The 21,176-nt window shown below is 43.9% G+C and overlaps 1 protein-coding gene across 2 annotated transcripts; it reads left to right on the plus strand.

Annotated features, from left to right (window-relative positions):
• The first annotated feature begins 39 nt into the window (after window positions 1–39).
• On the plus strand, window positions 40–20,210 carry SDR39U1 (short chain dehydrogenase/reductase family 39U member 1). Of its 2 annotated transcripts, none has more exons than XM_087714143.1 (6): window positions 40–198; window positions 4,807–4,913; window positions 7,908–7,990; window positions 11,344–11,465; window positions 13,900–14,043; window positions 18,248–20,210. In XM_087714143.1, the coding sequence occupies exons 1-6, from the start codon at window positions 159–161 to the stop codon at window positions 18,661–18,663; spliced, it is 912 nt and encodes a 303-aa protein (XP_087570269.1). In that variant the 5' UTR covers window positions 40–158; the 3' UTR covers window positions 18,664–20,210. The 2 variants fall into 2 exon arrangements, with proteins under 2 accessions (XP_087570269.1, XP_087570270.1); XM_087714144.1 differs by lacking the exon at window positions 40–198 and adding an exon at window positions 3,983–4,191.
• The last annotated feature ends 966 nt before the right edge of the window (window positions 20,211–21,176 follow it).

A 21,176-nucleotide genomic window follows, 5' to 3' on the forward strand; every position in this document is an offset into this window, starting at 1 on the left:
AGAGAGAGAACACTGCCCTCTACCAGTTCATTTCCGGCTGAGCTCTGCGGGTTGTCCCGAAAGACCGCTCTGTGCCTCACTTTGTCTTCTCTCTCTCTCTCTCTTTCTCTCTCTCTCTCTTTCGCTCGCTCGCTCTTTGATTCGGAGGCTTCCCACGCATGCGCTTGGAGTCGCTTAAAACCATGAGAGTCTTAATCGGTGAGTGGTGGTCGCTTTCGCTTTCAGAGCCGACAGGCGCCCCTTTGCAATGGGAGGAACGGCTGTTTTCTTTGCTGCTGGGGTGGCTCTATTTTTTCCCCTCTTATTCCCCACCCCACCCCCCTTTGCAAATTGCGGCTTGCAGTTCTTGGCTTGGTTAGCGCCACCTTGAACTGCGGTCGACACGAGGGATGCGTGCAAAGGGTTAACGTGAGATTCCCCTTTGAGTAACCGTTGGTGGGGGGTCCCAGTTGAAGGATTTGGTATCCCTTCTTCATTTTCTTCAAGTCATTGGATGAGGACTTGGAGAGGTTCAGGTCGACCTTCACTCAGTTTGGGACAGGTGTTCCCTCCCTCTCTATCTCTTATCAATTTCCTTCCTTGCTAGGCATGCTGCTTTTAGGATATGAATCTAGTAAAGAGAAAGGAGAAGGGGGGGGGGTCTTTCTTAATTTTTTTCTTTGCAGAAAAAAAGACAGGAGTACTCCATCAATAATGCTCTTTTATTTTAATTTTGCCCCTTCCAGTCAGTGTAGACTGCTGGCAATGAATTGGGTGAACCTCTGCAGCTTTCTTGCCAGTTTTCTTGAATAGAATAGAATAGAATAAGAGATAGAATAGAATAAGAAATAGAACAGAATAGAATAAGGAATAGAACAGAATGGAATAAGGAATAGAATAAGGAACAGAACAGAATAAAGAATAGAATAAAGAATAAAATAAAATAAGGAATAGAACAGAATAAGGAACAGAAAATAGAATAGAATAGAGGAATATTGAGGAATATTCCATTCCTTATTCTATTTATTCTATTTCTTATTCTATTTTATTCTTTATTCTATTTTATTCCTTATTCAATAAGGAATAGAATTCTTTATTGACCAAGTGTGGTTGGATAAGCAAGGAATTTGTCTTTGGTGCATTTTTCAGAGCCACTCAAAATCCCCCCTTTTGCCTCCTTCCTTTTAGCTGTGAGTAAGTGACTAGTAGTCCAAGGTCACCTAGCAGGCTTTGCTTAAGACAGATCTAGGATTTCTGATATTGTGGTTTCTAGCCTGATGCTTTAAAACCAACACGTCTAACTGGCTCTCTAGTAATGCATTGCCTGACTTTACCTTTCCTTCCTCTGATAATCCAAAACTGTTAAACATTCTCATTTTCTGCTTCTCTCTCTCTCTCTCTCTCTCCCTCCCTCCCTCCCTCTCTCTCTCTCTTTATATCTATCTATCTATCTATCTATCTATCTATCTATCTATCTATCTATCTATCTATCTATCTATCTATCTATCTATCTATCTATCTCTATCTCTATCTATCCTGCTGGTCAGTCCAATAAATAGAATCATACTGATTGAGGCATGTGCAAGTGTAATAAAGAAACCCATAGTTCGCTTTGTGACTTCAGATAGTTGGTCTCCATCACACAGTTGTTTTAATCTTAGAAATGTCAATGGAGGTTCTCAGTCATCTACCTCACGGTTGTCCCAAAGATGCTTTTTCAAAAGGCAACTGGACTTTCTTGATTTTCCTGGAAGATGTTACCTTTCTTGTCCAAGACACTTCTTCGGTTCTAACTAACTGGCAAAGGGAAAGGAGTTCTATAAATATTTTCTCTGCCTCACTAGTTATATCTGAAGAAGCATCCTGGATGAGAAGTGAAATATCTTCAACTAAAAGAAACAAGGAACTCCATTGCTTTTTTGAAAGCACTTTTGGAACAATCTTAGCAATGCTTCCGTCAGGGGGGGGGGGGGGATGTAAAAAAAAAAAAACCCAACCCCTATGTAGGTAAAGGTTCCCCTTGCACATGTATACTAGTCGTTCCCGACTCTAGGAGGCGGTGCTCATCTCCGTTTCAAAGCTGAAGAGCCAGTCCTGTCCGAAGATGTTCTCCGTGGTCATGTGGCTGGCATGACAATGCCGAAGGCACACGGAACACTGTTACCTTCCCACCAAAGGTGGTGCCTATTTTTTTACTTGCATTTTTTTATGTGCTTTCGAACTGCTAGATTGGCAGAAGCTGGGATAAGTAATGGGAGCTCACTCCGTTATGTGGCACTAGGGATTCGAACTGCCAACCTTTCAATCGACAAGCTCAGCTCAGTCTTAGCCCCTGAGCCACACGACCCTTTATATACATCACCAACCAAAGAGTGTGAGTTAGTGGGCACTAGAAGATGGACTTTTTCTAGAGCAGTGTTTTTCAACCTTTTTTGTGCAAAGGCACACTTTTTTCATGAAAAAAATCACGAGGCACACCACCATTAGAAAATGTTAAAAAAAATTAACTCTATGCCTATATTGACTATATATAAAGTGTTTTTCCCACAGCACACCTTACACTATGTCACGGCACACTAGTGTGCCGCGGCACAGTGGTTTAAAAACACTGTTCTAGAGTAGCCACTGCTCCATGGAACATCCTCCCTTTGAAGATTAGAAGGGCTCCAATCCTGTTAGCCTTTCATAAGACCCTAAAAAGAAGGCTATGTTCTGAAATTGGGGTGCTGAATGTGTTAACCCAGTTTCCTGGCTGTGTTGCTAACTAGCCAAGTATCTTAGCTACTGTGTATTTGTAAATAATTTGGATTTTTCTATTTTTCATTGTTTTGTTTTATAATATTTTAGTATTTCACTTGTAATACCATTTTTTTAATTGTAAATTGTCCAGAGTCATTGATTGAGATGGGTGGCTATAGCAAATGAATAAGTGAACTGCCTCCACTACCATAGAATATTTGATTTTTTTGGGGGGGAGGGAATGACTCAAACAATTGCCCCCAACATTTTGTTGTTGTTTTTAAAGGAAGGGAGTCACTTGCCAGAAGGTAGAGAAGCTATTTGTGTTTATTGTATGGAATATTCAGATTTTAGGAAAGAGACAACCTCCTTAAGAATTCTGAAGATGAGAATCATAAACTTTGATGAATTAAAGTTACCATATTTTCCGGCGTATAAGATGACTTTTTAACCCCAAAAAATTATTTCAAAAATCGGGGGTTGTCTTACACGCCGGGTATAAGAAAGGCATACCAAAAAACCAAAACAAAAGAAAAAGCAACGCCGCCAAGCAAAAAGCAACGCCGCCACCAATGCAGACACCGGCCTTTCAATCGATAACCTCCTTGCCTGGGCATGTGGATGGATGAGCGCCGGGATGGCTTAGTAAGGTCTGGTTGGCAGTCTGGAGGAGGAAGGCGCTGAGCTCAAACTACAGAAGCCCAGCAGTGCGGAGGCCTTCAGCCAGCTTGCGGGCATCTGAAAGTAGGGGGTCGTCTTATACGCCCAGTCGCCTTATATGCCGGAAAATATGGTAAACTTAAAATGCCGTGATTCAGTGGCTAAGACGCTGAGCTTGTTAATCAGAAAGGTCGGCGGTTTGAATCCCTAGCACCACATAACGGAATGAGCTCCGGTTACTTCTCCTAACTTCTGCCAACCTAACAGTTCAAAAACACATAAAAATGCAAGTAGAAAAATAGTAACCACCTTTGGTGGGAAGGTAACAGCGTTCCGTGCGCCTTTGGCGTTTAGTCATGCTGGCCACATGACCACAGAGACGTCTTCGGACAGCTCTGGCTCTTGGGCTTTGAAATGGAGATGAGCACATCCCCCTAGAGTCAGAAATGACTAGCACATATGTGTTAGACTTGCAGTGTTTCTCAACCTTGGTCACTTGAAGATGTCTGGACTTCAACTCCCAGAATTCCCCAGCCAGCATTCACTGGCTGGGGAATTCTGGGAGTTGAAGTCCAGACACCTTCAAGTGTCCAAGGTAGAGAAACACTGTGTTAGAGGAACCTTTACCTTCAAACTTAAGCCAGTTTGGTCCAGTGGGGAAGGCACCTGGCTAGAAATCAGGGGACTATGAATTCCAGTTCTGCATTAGGCATGAAAGCCGGTTGGATGACTTTGGGCCAGTCCCTCTCTCTTAGCTCAACCCACCTCAAAAGGTTGTTGCTGTGAGAAAATCAGAGGAAGAAAGACCATTAGGTATATTTACTATCTTGAGTTATCTATAGAAATAATGTTTTTTTTAAAAAAAATCTAAATAAATTTAATATAATCACAATGATTTGAGGGAAGAGCATTGGAAAGTTAGATTGAAATTTTCGGTATTAAGCCAAGAAAACTACAAAGTGCACCTTTTTCCAGCACAACCAATCTTATAGGATGGGGGTAAGTGGTGGGTTCCAAATCCTGTTGCAACTGGTGCCCTGCGCCGGGAGCAGGCATCCACCACATGCACGAGCATTGCGCACGCATGCGCACCCACCACCCATGGTGCGCAGGCGCAGTATGCTGCATGCACATGCTCAAATGGCCTGGTTGGGTTAAAATACAGGTAAGGAATGTGGGCGGAGTGGGTGGGCCCTCCGAAGGAATGGAACGGTGCCTACTGCCCCCTACTGGGGCATACTGGCCGAAACCCACCACTGGATGGGGTGATGAAAGTAAATTGAAAGAGAATTCCCAAATAAGCCAAAACAAGCTCCTGTGGGGGGGAAAATGTATGGTATGAGTTTAATAAATAATTTCCCAACAGGTTTGTGGTTGTTTTAACCTTCTCATTCACTGTTCGATAACCCCCTACTGAATGTAATTTAGGTGGTGGGACTGGATTTATTGGTCGAAACTTAAGCCGGATGCTAAGGAGCCAAGGCCATGAAGTAACCCTTATTTCTCGTGAACCTGGAAAGAACCGGTTAACCTGGGTAAGGAGTAGGGGCTTAAAACAAGCTAAAACTTAGAAGAATATGTTATTGTGGCCCGCCAGCAGCCAGCGGAGCTGCTAGCAGATTCGGACAGTGAGGAGGTTGGGGAGGAACATGGGCCACTCCTGGAGTCTTGGGAAGGCTCCGACGAGTGCTCTGCATCAGAGGCAGAGATGGGCCAGGGCCGTCTTAACAATTATCAGCTGCCTTTGGAGTGAGACATCAGTGAAAGAGATGAACAACCCCAGTGTGTGCATGCACAGAGTTGCCAGACAAAGGGAACAGCTAAGGAACAAGGGTCGACTTGGGAGTAAGGCCCCAGGTGGACGGTGACCCTCCATAGGGAATAAAAGAGGAGTGAAAGAGGAGGGGTGTTTGCAGGAGACAGTTAGTTCATTCCTGCATTCTTGCCAAGTATTGCAGCATCTGAAAGATATCGACCTGGCCACTCTCCAAGCCTCATAAAGGTTAGTAATTGTGAGCTATCTTGAAAGACTGTGGGAGAGGAACGACTTTGCTGGAGAGGAATTCACTGTAAATTAAATAAAAGGGGTTTATCGAGACGAGAACTCGGCTTCGTGCTGCTGGGGAAGCCTAGATCAGAACATACGCTTAAATGCATTCCAGATGGGAACTGTTGCAATTTAATTTATTCTGAAGTGACAATGGAAGAATGGTTTGTATAGATGAAGAGGAGATGGGAGACGAAGAACCTATAGTGCAATTCCGGGATACGTTAGATGAATTAAGGACAGAGTGGAAATTTTAGAAAGAAAAACAGAAGTGATGAACAAGGAGATGGAGAAGGACTTAGACCAGTTTTTCTCAAACTTGGCAACTTGAAGATGTCCCGACTTCAACTCCCAGAACTCCCCAGCCAGCGAATGCTGGAAGTTGAAGTCCGGACATCTTCAAGTTGCCAAGGTTGAGAAACACTGACTTAGACAATCTAACACTACTGGAATGGAGAAAAAATAAATTTTATTTGAGACTTAGAGCAGTTCCCGAGAAGACCAAAGATTCTTCAAGCTTTAGTAAACTTTTTTGAATGGAATGAAGATGATATGGAGGCAGAAATCAACAAAAGGTATAAAATTAACAGAATATTGGCAAAGTCAAAACAAAAAATGTACCAAAGCATATTCTTGGGCACTCTTTATCAGGAGGACTGGAGGACTGCCATTTATTTGCTTGCTGACAAAAGCTGCTCCCATTGAAGGCTAAAGTCGGTTTGTTTGGATGCTTATTGGCTGTTGATCGGGACAGCAAAGTTAATTGTAGAGAATGGATGAGCCATTTTTAATTGAAATGTATACAGGTAGTCCTCGACTTAATAACACTTCATTTAGTGACAGTTCAAAGTTACAATGGCACTTGTAAAAAGTGACATGGCCATTTTTCACACATGGATTGTTGGAGCATCTCAATGGTTATGAGATCAAAATTCAGACGTTTGGCAACTGACACATATTTATGACCTGTTTCCCGGCTCCCCAGAGTTATGTTTGGCCCCTTTTGTGACCTTCTCAGGAGCAAAGTCCACGAGGAAGCCAGATTTACTGAACCACCGTGTTACTAACTGAACAGCTGCAGCGATTCATTTAACAACTGGAAAGAAAGGTCATAAAATGGGACCAAAGTCACTTAACAGCTATCTCGCTTAGCAACAGAAACGTTGCTCTCCATTTGTGGTCATAAGCTGAAGATTACCTGTCTGTAATTAATAATATAGCCTCTAAAATATTGTAGGGTGAGAATTGATTTAGTCTATGAAAGATAGAAATCAGAAGGACTCTTAAGAATAGCTTTTCAATCTAATAATAGTTATTAAAAGGTTTAAGCTTTTATGAGCTCCTGATGCAATGGAGCGATTAGATTGGTGTAGAATTTAAATTGGGGTGCAAGTTGGAAAGGAAAGAACTAAAGGTGGCTGCGCAGGTGGCCTGTAAAAATATATTACTGATTGCCTTTATCAATTAACATTTGTCACCCAGTGGAGAGTCCCGTTAAATAATGTGAGACTATCGATTTCTGTCACCTGAAAATCAAGCTTAATACAAGAACAAAAAATTGGTTGTATGTTTTGGACATCTCAGATAATGTTTTCTGTCTGTCTTTTCTTTCCAGTTCTGTCCTGCGTTTTTGGGATAATCTAGAAAACTGTAGAGTTGTCAGCCTTGGGAGAGTTAGCTAAAATAATAATAATTCCATAACCCTAAAAAGAGAAATTACAGCTCCTTTGTAGCAAAGGTTTGTTGATGTGTGTAATGGTATGTGAGGACAACCTTGAGGGATGAGAAGGGATATTGGCCAGAAAACAATCAGATAAGAAAGGCCCAAAGGAAAGACCCATCTTAATGGATCAAAAGTGTCGCCTAGAGATTTGTACCTTCAGACTTGCAAGATTCTATTAATAAATTCCCCTTTTGCGATCTTGTAATCCCATAATTCGGGGGTAGAGTCGGGTGACTGGATGGAGTCTGAGCCACTCGGCTCGTAGCAGATATTTTTACTTGGGTTATCTGTCCCTACCTGGGCTTGAACTCTCAACCTTCTGAGCGGGAGGCAAGTGTGTTCACCGCTAGGCCACTACTCTGCTCATTTGCAAGGTTCTATTAAGGTAGCCTTATAATAAAGTATCATTAGCTCATATCATTGTGTTTCCTGTCTGGTTTATGTGGGAAGTTTGTCCAAATGCTTTTGTTTATCAGATTTAAATTAGGTTTAGGGTTGTTGGGATTGTTTTTTTGTTCTGTTTTTGTTTCTTTTTTTCCAAAAGGATTTTTTCATATTTGGAAAGTTGTTCTGTTTAATATTTTCTCTTATTCCTTCAGCAATAATTGATCTGATGTTTCCATGTGTTGCTAACACTATTGCATAAACAGCAGCTTTTTCTTCTGTTAATTATAATAATATAGTAAAATGTGTTCGAAGAGAAAAAAAACAACACAGCAACAACCTGATAAACTCTTGAATTTGTGTTTTCATTTCTAGGATGAACTGTCCCGTGTCGGCCTCCCTTCCTGTGAAGGAGTGGTCAACCTGGCTGGAATAAATGTCCTCGATCCTCTTCAGAGGTAAGTCTCAATAATTTTGGACAAGGTCAGTTGTGGGACACGAATTGGGTTTCTTCAGATTCATCGGCTGTTTCCTCGGTTGTGCTTAGAAGTAGGGATGTTGAGCAGAATTGACAAGTGCCTTTACAACAAGAAGTCTTGCCTTCAGAATTGTTCTGGCCTATTCCTATTCCAAGTCTTGCCTTTAGAACTAGTCTAGTCCAGTCCAGTCCAGTCCTATCCATTCCTATTCCATTCTATTCCCATTCTATTCTACTCTACTCTACTCTACTCTACTTCTCTCTTCTATTCTACTTTCTTCTGCTTTGTTTTCTATTATTCTACTCTATTGTAATTCTCTCTTCTACTTTCTTCTATTCTGTTCTGTAGTCTATTATTCTATTCTATTGTTATTCTATTATTATTCTATTCTATTGTTATTCTATTCAGTTACTCTACTCTATCCCTTATCCCCCATCTCACTCCACTCTATTTGATTCCACTGCACCTTATCCCTATCCCTATTCCATCCCATCCAATCCCTAACCCTATCCCATTCTAATTTTATTATATAAATTCTATATTCTCTTTGTCTAGAACTGGAGTCAAATTTTCAAAAAAGTCTCCATTTGGAATGAAAGAATGGGGAGGTGGGAGTTCCTGAGCCCAGAGAAGAACCATATTTGATTTGATGTTGACTAAAAAGTTGAGAATTTTTACCTTGACTTCCTTTCATATTTTTAATAAGGCCCCCCTTCTTTTAACTTAATTGTTAAAATTCAGTGACTGCATGAGGAAGGACTTTACATGACTACAATCAAGGTTTGATGAGCTGTATGTAGCCCTGAGGCTTCAGGATGTGCATCCCCTTGGTAGGAGATAGGCAGACTTGTGTATTGAAGGTTTCTTGAAGACGTTAGGTTGGTATGGATGGTTGGCTCATGGAGAAGAACTTAAAAACATAGTCAGGAAAATTAGCTTCTGGAATTCCTTCCAATTCGATGACCAGCTGTGGTTTTAGGAGACATCTATATTCTTTGTCATGCATTGTGTCTGCTCATTTCTACTTTCCTCTCTTATTGTATTTGCACTTGGATGCACAAGATGGACTATCTGTCGTCCGTTCGGGCCACAGGAAGAAGAGAAAAGGGAAGTTAGTAAAAGGCTGGAAGTTGGTAAAAAGTTGGTCAACAATATTCTAAGCTGTTGCCCAGCTGTGGTCTCCCTTGGGGATGCACTAGAAAAGGGGGCTCTCCAAATTTGGCAACTTTTAAGACTCCTGGACTTCAATTCCCAGCATTTCTCAACCGACCTTGCTGACTGGGGAATTCTGGGAGTTGAAGTCGACAGATCCACAGTGTGCAGCTGCTTTCAAAAAAGCCAACATAATTCTAGGCTGCGTAAACAGAGGGATAGACTCAAGATTACGTGAAGTGTTAATACCACTTTATAATGCCTTGATAAGGCCACACTTAGAATCCAGTTTTGGTCGCCATGATGTAAAAAAGATGTGGAGATTCTAGAAAGAGTGCAGAGAAGAGCAATGAAGATGATTAGGGGACTGGAGGCTAAAACATATGAAGAACGGTTGCAGGAACTGGGCATGGCTAGTTTGATGAAAAGAAGGACCAGGGGTGACATGATAGCAGTGCTCTAATATCTCAGGGGTTGCCACAAAAAAGAGGGAGTCAAGCTATTCTCCAAAGCGCTTGGGGGCAGAAGAAGAAGCAATAGGTGGAAACTAATCAAGGAGAGAAGCAACTTAGAACTAAGGAGAAATTTCCTGACAGCTAGAACAATTAATCGATGGAACAACTTGCCTCCGGAAGTTGTGAACGCTCCAAAACTGGAAGTTTTTAAGAAGAGATTAGATAACCATTTATCTGAAGTGATGTAGGATTTTCTGCTTAAGCAGGGGTTTGGGCTAGAAGACCTCCAAGGTCCCTTCCAACTCTGTTATTCTGTTATTCTGATCTTAAAGTTGCCATGTATGGAGACCCATGTACTTAAGACGCATTTGTGGGAAGATTATTATTATTATAGGGGGGCCATTTTCAAATTTGTTTTTCGATTGACAACTTTTCCAGACTGAAATGGATCTGTTCTGCTTCCCTGCCTACAGGAATACACATATAGTACCCAAAGTCCCATTTCATAATTTATTTCCAATATTTCGTTGAAAGGAAAAAATAAAACAAAACGGACTCTGCATCTTCGCTCACAAGCTGAATGTCCTCACCTACTTAACCCTTATGACCTGTTAGAGGATTCGTAATAGGATTAACGTTTACTGTCATTAGTTAAGGTACCTCTCTCCAGCTTGATGGGATTGTTATTTACCTGCAAGAAAGCCAAGGCCTTTATTTCTCCCTGACATTCTATGCCGAGAGAACAAGCTCTTGATTTAGATCTAGAAGAAGTGAGTTCTTAGATTCCAGCCATGGCTCTTTTGCTACAAACATGTTTTCCCCCCTAGGTGGAACAATCACCAGACTTTAAAGTTGTGAAAATAGGCAATCTTAGTGGAAGGATAAAACTACTGTATTTTTGGGAGTATAAGATGCACCTCCCCCCCTCTAAAAGAGTGTGTGTCTTATATACCAAATACAGCCATTTTTGGCCTCCTGAAGCCCCACCCCCACATCCCATTTTTACAAAAAATGGGCTGTTTTTTCCAAAAATGGATGAGTTTTTGCCTTTCTCCAGCACCAAGAAGCAGTCTGCAGGCTTCAGCGGGGCTGAGGGAAGGGAAAAACCCCTCTGTTTTTTTAAAAAACAGCCCGTTTTCCACCCATTCTTTGCAAAAATTGAGGGCTTTTTGCCTTCCCCCAGCCCTGCTGAAGCGTACAGAGTGCTCCTAGGGGACGGGGAGGACAAAAACGTTTTTTTTCTTACTTACCTCTTACTTACTTGCTGCGCCTTATATACTGGTGCATCTTATAGTCCTAAAATACGGTATCGTTGAAAGACTGTCAGATTTTGCAGTAGAAATCACATCCAGAAAGCACACAGATAACTGATTCAGCAGGATTCATTAACTTCTTTATATACATAATACATAATGTACGATGATTCAGTGTACAATAACAATAGCAGATTCTTCCAACGCGGTAGAGAGGAAAGATAGTTTCAGTTCGGAATTCAGAGCAGACAAGTCCAGGCTAGTTTTGTTTCTCAGCATAGCCTCAAAACTATAGCCATGCCCAGGTGCCTAGCTGTCTCCAGCAAATACCATTTCACTTTCTAAACCGCCCTCATTGGCTGACTTAGTTGCTATGCCTTTTCATTGGCTGACCTTGTTACCATGTCTCTGCCGGTCATGAATATTTTGACAAACACTGATGTCTTTTTTTGGGGGGGGGGACCTTCTGCAGGTGGAATGATGCTTTCCGTCAGGAGGTCATTTCTAGCCGAGTAGAGACCACAAAGTCCTTGGCAAAAGCCATCAGAGAGGCCGATCACCCACCTCAGGCCTGGGTTCTTGTCACCGGCATAGGTATTAACCACAGTGTTGTAATATAACTTTGCTATCTCTTTGACTGTAAGTAAGTAGTGAGTTGTAAGCACAGGTAGTCTTCAACATACGACCACAGCAGAGCCCTTAATTTCTGTGGCTGGAGGGAGATCATTCTTGAGTGAGTTTTGCCCCACTTTGCCACCTTTCGTGCCATGGTTGCTAAGTGAATCACTGCAGTTGTTAAGTGAATCTGGATTCCCCATTGACTTTGCTCGTCAGAAGGTCGCAAAAGGTGAACACGTGACCCAGGGACATGGCAACCGTCATAAATATGAGTTCAGTTGCCGAGCGTCTTGAATCTTTATCATGTGACCATGGAGGTGCCCCAACGGTCGTAAGTGTGAAAAAAGTTCATAAGTCACTTTTTCCAGTGCCGTTGTAATTTTGAATGGTCACAAAATGAATCGTTATAAGTCAAGGATTACCTGTAATAAAGAAAAAGTGTTTTGGGAACTGAATTAATCCCTCAGCCTTGATGGGAACTACTTTTAAACCAATTTGTGTTAAGTAAAAAAAGTTGAGCCCAAAACCTATGTTGCTGAGTGAGAAATTTGTTAAGTGGATTTTGCCCCATTTTACGACCTTTCTCGCCACATTTGTTAAGTGAATCACTGCAGTTGTTAAATTGGTAACATGGTTGTGAAGTGAATCTGGCTTCCTCCTTGACTCTGCTTGTCAAGATCGCAAAAGGGGATTGCATCGCCACTGTCATAAACGTGAATCAGTTGTCAAGCATCCGAATGTAAATCACACGACTCTGGGAATGGATGCCTCAACGGTCGTACATGTGAAAAACGCTCCTGTCCCTTTTTTCAGTGTCGTTATAACTTTGAACAAGTCACTAAGAGAACTGATGTAAGTTGAGGACTACCTGTGCTGACTACTGTTGAGCAGCAATTTCACGCTTAGCAATAGCACTTAGACTTACTGTATTTTGCGGAGTATAAGACACCTTTTTCCCTCCAAAATGAATGTGAAAATCTGGGTGTGTCTTATACACTGAGTACAGCATTTTTGGCCTACCGAAACCCCGCCCCCTTTGCAAAAATGGACGTGCAGAAGGTTTGGGAGGCTTGCAAAGTGCTCCTGAGGGCTGGGGAAGGCAAAAACGAGCAAAAAAACAGGTTGTTACCTCTTCAAAATCATGGTGCGTCTTATACTCCGGTGTGGTCTTATAGTCCGAAAAATATGGTAAATGCCGCTTCATTGTGCTTTACAGCCTTCTCTAAGGGGTTTACAGAGTCATATATGTTATATAGCAGCAAACAAAATTTACGTATCTACCCCAAGAATCTTAAAACCATTGATCTTATTGCTGGGTTCTATTGAATGTTCATAAACATTCTGACCAGTCAGAATGAATACTGACAAGCGGCCTTAATATCTTAAGGCAGTGTTTGTCAAGCTTGTCAATATTTAAGATGTGTGGACTTCAACCCCCAGAATTCCTCAGTCAGCATAGCTGGCTGGGGAATCCTGGGAGTTGAAGTCTATACCTTAAAATTGACATAGTTCACAAACACTGTATTAGGGTCTGCTTGAAATGGATGCATTTTTCCCCTTGAGGGTTAGGGCTCATTGGGGATTAGTGTAACTTACAAAAGATGGCATCTGAGAGCATTGAGATAGAAAAGTCAAAACGTTGCTAAAGTGATTCGAAGTAGACGGTGGCTCAGTGAATACAGCCATTACAGTCATTAATGTTCAGAACCAATCAATTATTTTGATTAAGCTTGTTTGCTTAATCAAAAGGCAAGTAAAGAATAAATAGGGGTACTTGGGAGTGGCATGGTAGCCTACAGGTGGAGCTCTCACCTCATAATCAGTAGGTTGTGAATTTGATCCTCCGTAGGTATTTCTTTCTCTGGACTCAATGAATAATTTATCTGCTGTGAACTCCACATAGGCATCAGGAAGGACATCCCGTCAGTAAACTCTCAGCTCCAAACCAGTCGCCCTGACCCCCAATCCAAAGCAAGATATTGCGGGGTCTTTTAAAGAAAAATAAAATAGGGGTACTTATGGCCCTACAGCTGTTCATGAACTCCAGGTCCCATATTCTGCATTAAGGACCCTCCATATTGGAGCTTTTATGTCTTGTAGACCACCACCATCCAGAGGGTTAAAGGTTTTCAATCCTGGATTTAAAAAAAAGAATAGGTATGAAACTTAACGAAATAATGATTAGGCCAAGATATGTTTTGGAAACCTCAAGAAGAGCTAGTTTCTGTATTCTAGAACTAACTGAGTAATAATTTCTACAGCTTTTTGGAGAAAAAGTATTTCTCAAAAAATTTTGGTAGATATATTCCAAAGTTCAGATCTAATAGATGGGAGATTTTCCTAAGAGCTATAAAGACATTTGCTTGGAGTAAAGTTCTGTAATAAATCACTATCTTAATATCTTCTCCAGGATATTACCGGCCCAGCCACACCACTAAATACACTGAAGAGAGTCCCGGTGGAGACTTCGATTTCTTTTCTCGCTTGGTGAGCTCTTGGGAAGAAGCAGCTAAAATTCCTACTGAAGCCACTCGCCAAGTGGTAGTGAGATCTGGTAAGAGAAAGACGTGCAACGTGGAAACATTTAATTGTAGGCAACAAATTCCAAACTTCTGCTTTGAAGATACTTTTTGTAGACTATGGGTCTCCAATCCCCACTATGTTGACTGGCACTGGGCCACGGCATGCCAGCAACTGGTCCACGCAAACAAGCGAGGCCGCGTTTGCAGTATGCAGGCAAGCATGCAAAACCACGGTATGCCTCCGTCCCTGGAAAAAAACCTTTCTCCATGGAACCGATCCCTGGTGCCCAAGAGGTTGGGAGAACATTGTTGTAGACTACATGGAAACTAGGTGTTGTGGCCCGCCAGCAGTCAGCAGAGCTGGCAGCAGAGTCGGACAGTGAGGAGGTTGGGGAAGAACATGGGCAGATCCTGGAGGCAGAGAGGGAGCTAGACAGCTGTGAGGCAGAGGAACAGCTGGAGCCTGTTCCTAATGTGCGTATGAGCAGAGCTGCCAGAAGACAAGAACAACTAAGAAAGCAGGGTTGACTTAGGAGTAAAGCCACACTTTGGAGGAGATTGGCCCCTCCCATAGGAAACAAATGAGGACCGAATGGGGAGTGGGCTTTTGCAGGAAACAATTGTTTATTCAGTCATTTCGAGTTCTGTTTGTGACTATAAGAGGCTCTGTGCCAAGTGCTGCCTTCCCTTGTTTGGAAACTAGTTATCTGGCAGTTCTCCAAATGAGATAAGGTTCGTGTTGATAAACATTCCTTGGAAAGACTGTTAGCTAAGCCTTGCTGATTGTGAATGTGTAAATAAAAGGGGTTTTGCCAGGAGCAAGACTCTGCTTCTTGCTTTTTAAGGAAGCCTGAGTCAGAATACGAAAAAGCCATTCCATTCTCCATAGTGAGGGAAGGAGTATTCAGGATGGGTTGACCTTGTCCTCTCATTGATTGGGCTGAGTCAGATAAGCTATTTTGGGCCACGCCCTGGTCACCAGATACCACCCAGTTATCGACTCAGCCCCTCAACGGGCGGCTGTGATCATCCCAAGCTCCTGGAAAATTTTAAAGAAAGGATTGAATTCATTGTTAATTTGATTGCATTTGCTGCCTCCCTGCCTGAATGAGTAACTGGCTCTTGGCTGATTCCCTGGCTGGGAAGAGAGAGCGAGAGCACGTGAAGCAAGTCCTTCAGGGCAATGCGCAGTCCAGGTCGTAAAGAGAGACCTAGGGCACTAATCGAGACTGCGGGCGAGGGGACGCTCCCCTGGAAGCCCCGGGAAGGCAGTCACGTTGGAGAGGCTCAGCTGGTGCCAGAGCGTTCTGCCGTTCCCCCCCAGGGGGTCAAGCGGTGAACCGCAGTGTTTTTAAACGCAACGGAGCACCTGCGCCTGCCTGCGAGTGCTGGAGAGAGATAGCGGCCCGCAGGAGCTCGCAAAGCTCAGAAGAGAGCGGAGGAAGCGAGAGAGAGAGAGCGCTCTCCAGCGGCAGCAGAAGCTGCGCGCCAACCCCAAAGGCACAAGCTGCTTCCACGTGTTCCCTGGGAGAGGAACTTTTTGAATTTGGAGCCAGCGGCCATTTTGGAACGTGATCCAAGATGGCAGTGTCCAGCAGCACAGAGGATGCCAGAAAGACTCAAGCCTCCAGCGCAGCAGCCAGCAGCCCCACCAGAGGAGCAGCTAACCAGGTCAGAGATTGCTACAGAGGCTGCTAAGAGAGGAGGAGGAGGCAAGGCAAAGGCAAAGAAAAAGCACGTCTCCTCCAAGGGGGCCAAAGAGTCAGGCTGCAGCTCCAGGCTCCCAAAGCCTGGCTCCAAATACAAAAGGGGGAGGCACCAAGTCTTGGAGCGCATTTGCCTACCAAGCATGGGGTATGCAAACACCGAGCTCTATTACAGCGCATTCCACACGAAGCGTGGCCACCTCAACGGCCTGAGCCACCCAGGCCTCATTGACTAAGATCTGTAGGGCAGCTACGTGGTCTCCCCACTCACCATTCATGAGGAACTACAAACTGTACTCCTTTGCCTTGGTTCACCGACAAAAGGGCGCCCGACGAAACCGCGGTGACAAAACTGCGTGTTCTAAACTGCACCGACGAATGAGCGCTGAAGCGCGCCGGCAATAGTGCGCCGACAGAAGCGCACCCTAACCCTTACCTTAACTTAAATCACGCTTCTGTCGGCGCACTGTTGTCAGCGCGCTGTTGTTTGTGCGAGCTCTTAACATGGGTAACCCTCCCTAGGGATGTGTAAGCTTTGGTACGTCCCATCCTGGACACGCCTCCCCTCACTATGGAGAAATGGAGTTGGTACTTACCTGATACGCCTCTTCTCATAGTGGGATAGGAGTACCCAGCTCCTCCCTGATATGGTTATGTAACATGAGCGTTATGTTTGATGGTTGAGCTGTTCTGTTGAAGAAATAAAGGTTGAAACTAAGATAAAAGGTTGGAGTGGATGACGCAGTGAGTTGGATAAGGTTCTTCGCTGATAACTGGGTGACCAGGGCGTGGCCCAAAGAGCTTATCTGACTCAGCCCAATCAATGAGACGACAAGGTCAACCCATCCTAGATACTCCTCTCCCACTATGAGAAGAGGCGTATCGGGTAAGTTACCAACGCCCTTTCTCATTCATTGTGGCTTTTGGTCACAAATGTTCTTGACTGTGTTTCCCCTGATGAAGCAAGCACACCTCTTTCCACTTACCACAAGCATAACTGGAATAGCGTGTGGTGTTGGGAGTCACGTACTGTTAGTCCTCGACTTACAACAGTTTTTTAAAGTGACCGTTCGAAGTTACAACAGCACTGAAAAAAGTGACTTGCGACCGTTTTTCAGGCTTACGACCGCTGCAGCATCCCCATAGTCACATGATTGACCTTTGGCAGCTGACACATTTTTTATGACGGTTGCAGTGTCTTGGGGGTGGGGGGGGTTTCATGTGATTCCCCCTTTTTTGACCTTCTGACAATGGGGAAGCCGGATTTACTTAACAACCATGTTACTGACTTAACCATTGCAGTAGCTAATTTAATGAATGTGGCAAGGGAGGTAATAAAACGGGGCAAAACTCACTTAACAAATGTCTCACTAGCAACAGAAATTTAGGGCTCAATGTTGGTCGTAAATCAAGGACTACCTGTACATGTTGAGCAACCATGTAGCTTGCTAGGCGTGCACCATGTCACTAAACTCTGGTTTTCTAGCTTGGTGTGTTACACAGACCTATTCTAATTGGGGTGTCTTCAGAGAACCATCTCAGCTGATATTGGACAGCTTTTTGTGGCCAACTCACCACAGCCAATTTGCCACGGAAAAACTCACCACGAGACAATTATCAATTCAATTTATTTAAAATAATTTTCACAATGTTTTAATTTTTGTCATTCATATTTCACTAGTCGGTTGGATACCCATGCTTCGCTATGGAACTATATGATTGGGCTTGATAAATAGCGGTTAAAGCTTGAACATTAATGAGTTGTTACAATCAGCTTCTCCTCTACCCTTTTCTCCCTCAGGCGTCCCCCACAGAAGCCTCTCCTATCGCCCTTCTCTCCCTCACGCTGGCCCCACACAGGCCTATTCTATCTTATCCCCTTCTCTCCCTAAGGCTGGCCCCACTGAGCCTTTCCTATCCTCTTCTTTCCCTCAGGTTTTCCCCACAGAGGCCTCTCCTATGTTTTCCCCTTCTCTCCTTCTCAGGTGGGGAGGGGGAGTAGAATGTCTAAACTCCCAGCCCGCAGGCCGGATGAGTCACGCACTGGCCACGCCCATGCCCACGCCCAAATGGCAGTTGGAACAGAGTTCTTTTCAGGTGGGGAGGAGGAGTAGAACGTCTAACTCCTTAGCATCAGAGCGTGTTAATAATAATAATATAAGAAATACTAATGATCTAAATTGTCATTTCAAAAAATCCTTTTGTTAGTGAGCACCTAGAGGATCATACAGTATGTGCCAAATTTCAGGTTTGTAGGCTTTACGGTTCTGGAGATTTCATGATGATGCATGAGTGGTATTTTGCTTTTATATAGAGCGATTCTATCCCTCCTTTTGCATTTTTTTCTTTAGTGATTCTATCCAACCATTTCTTTGATATTAGTGTAACTTGTCTTGCGGAGAGTTGGCCATGGTGAGTTATAACGCAGGGTTGGCAACGGCGAATGGCCATAGACCCATCTCATCAGTTATTGTGTACGGGAAGCCTATGTGGAATGTAACTCTGTAACTATACCTCTGCTTGCTTTAAGGTGCTGTTCTGGGTAAAGACGGTGGCGCCATTAGCCAGATGATATGGCCTTTCCGCTTTGGGCTGGGAGGCCCCATCGGTTCCGGACACCAGCATTTCCCGTGGATCCACGTCGCCGACTTGTCAGGAATTGTGAGCCACGGGCTGCAGAAAGAGGGCCTGAGGGGCATTTTAAATGGTGTGGCACCATCCGCCGTGGACACCACCAATGAGGATTTTGCCCGAGCAATGGGGTCGGTGCTCAAACGTCCCGCCTTCTTGCCCCTGCCGGGTTTTGTAGTGAAAGCCGTTTTCGGCTCCGAGCGAAGTACCATGCTGCTCGATGGGCAGCGGGTGGTCCCCAAGAGGACTCTCGAGAGCGGCTACATGTTTGCATTCCCCGACCTTTCCTCTGCTCTCCAGGATATTTTAGATTGACCTGAGGAGGCCTGAGGCTGCATGTCGACATGTTTCCGTTTTGTCTAATACTTCCTGGGTAGGCGCAACGCTCAGTTCTTTTCAGTAGGTTGGCTTGCAATGCCGTAGGTTGTTTTGAGCACCGGAGTTTTCAAGTCAGGAAGTTGATCTGTTAAAAAAAAAAAAAAAAGATTATCTTATTCCCAAAGAATAAAATCTATGTCTATGGTGCTGTGGGGAGAAGGAAGAGTAGTTTATGGTGGTTACTTCTGTGGACGGTAGATTTATTATCTTTTCTTCTAGAAAGTTCTCTTATACCACAACTTAACGGTGATCGGGATGGGGTAACAAAATGTTACAGTATCTGTGAAGCAAACGCACTGGTCTTTGAATGGAGAATATACCAGTGGTGGATTCCCATGTCGGGTGAACTTTTGAATGTATTTATTTATTTGGAAGGGGGGTGGCCTAGAGGTCAGGATCCTGGGCTTGGCATCCAGAGAAAACAGGATGCAGTGGTCCCAAAAGTGCTTTTTTTTTTTTTTTTAAGTCAAGTAGACTTTTTTTTCCTTGAAGACGTTTCGCTCCTCATCCAAGAAGCTTCTTCGGTTCTGAATGAATGGTTGAGGACGGGAGGGTTTATATTCCTCGCAATCATCCAGTCATTTTGAGAGTCGTTGAGGCCACTGGAAGATTTATCTGTGCCGTCAGGGTCAAATGAATGAGTGTAGAACAGGGCTGTGAAACTCGCCGCCTGCGGGCCGGATGCATCACGCGCTGGCTACGCACATGCCCGGTTTAGTGATTTGGGGGGGGGAGTCTTGATATGTCACATGACGCCACGAGTTTGACACCCCCGGTGTACAACCTTCTTGGAACTGCTGAAAGGACTGTGTTGCAAACAGGAGATAGGAGGCGTGTCATCTTTTGAAGTCAGAAAAGTTTGGACAAGAGAGGAACTACCGGTTGGAGAGAGGGGTCAAAGAAGCCAACTGCATTAAGATTGGACAGCCCTCTTTCAACAGAGGATACAATACCGTTTACAACACAGTCCTTTCAGCAGTTCCAAGAAGGTTCCCCACCCCTTTCCATGACTCAGGCACAGATAAACCTCCAGGTGGCCTCTATGACTCCCAGAAAGAGCACTAACAACCAGACGACTGCAAGGAATATAAACCCTTCCATCCTCCACCATTCAATCTAAGAACCGAAGAAACTTCTTGGACGAGATGCGAAACTTCTTCGAGGAAAAACAAAGTCCAGTTGCCTTCTGGGGGAAAAAGAAAAGCACCTTTGGGACAAGCATGGCCCGGAGGACTGAGAATCTCCGTAGACAAGGATGCCGAAGGGGGCTTGCCAGAGGGGCAGGAAACCCCACCACCTCCACCCATGAGCTTCATTGGGCTCAATGGCTTCTCAGTCTGATCTTTTCCCCAAGGCCACAGGTCTGCTCTTGACTTAAGATCTCTTCCACCCCAGTCTTTGAATTAGCCTGACATGTGAGGCCGTTGTGCGGTTTGCTTGCTTTTCGCTTTGTGCACTTTTTCAGTAAATCATGGTTAAGCAAATCAGATCTACTGTCTTCTGTCTTGTTGATGTCCTTGTGTGCTCATGATGTCCTGAATGCATTTATCTGGTTTTATTATGTCCCCCCGCCTCAAATATTTTATTAACCCGGTGAAGTCCATTTTGAGTTGGGATCGTATTCTAGTCACCTTCTGGACATGCCCATGTAGTTTTCTCAGCAGTACTAAAAGTAAAGGTTCCCCTCGCATATATGTGCTAATCGTTCCTGACTCTAGGAGGCAGTGCTCATCTCCGTTTCAAAACCAAAGAGCCAGCGCTGTCTGAAGACGTCTCCGTGGTCATGTGACCGGCATGACTAAACACTAAAGGTGCATGGAACGCTGTTACCTTCCCACCAAATGTGGTTCCTATTTTTTCTACTTGCATTTTTTACATGCTTTCGAACTGCTAGATTGGCAGAAACTGGGACAAGTAACGGGAGCTCACTCTGTTACGCGGCGCTAGGGATTCGAACTGCCAAACTGCCGACCTTTTCTGATTGACAAGCTCAGCGTCTTAGCCACTGAGCCGCTGTGTCTCTTCTGCAATACTAAAGAAGCAGAATATATTTATATATATATATATAATAAATATATTCTGCTTCTTTAGTATTGCAGAAGAGACACAGCGGCCTATATATATATAGTCACAGCGGACTATATATATATAGTCACAGCTTCTGAACAGCTCGACTTTAGAAGTTGTGAGTGCTTCATCCTTGGAGGCTTTCAAGAAGAGACTGGACAGGCGCTGCCAGAAATGGTGTAGGTAGGGCCTTCTGCTTGAGCAAGGAGTTGCATTAGATGACCTGCAAGGTCCCTTCCAGTTCTGTTAACCACAGCAGAGTAGAAATCTCAGGGGTGTTAAAAATGCCAAGAGGCATTTTGCAATAGCAGTAGCACTTAGACTTATATACCGCTTTACAGTGGTTCACATCCCTCTCTAAGAGGTTTTAGAGAGTCGGCCTC

The sequence above is a fragment of the Thamnophis sirtalis genome, unplaced genomic scaffold, assembly GCF_051295495.1.
Source record: "Thamnophis sirtalis isolate CommonGarterSnake01/CBP01778 unplaced genomic scaffold, rThaSir2_p1.2 scaffold_4, whole genome shotgun sequence".
Lineage (NCBI taxonomy): Eukaryota > Metazoa > Chordata > Lepidosauria > Squamata > Natricidae > Thamnophis > Thamnophis sirtalis.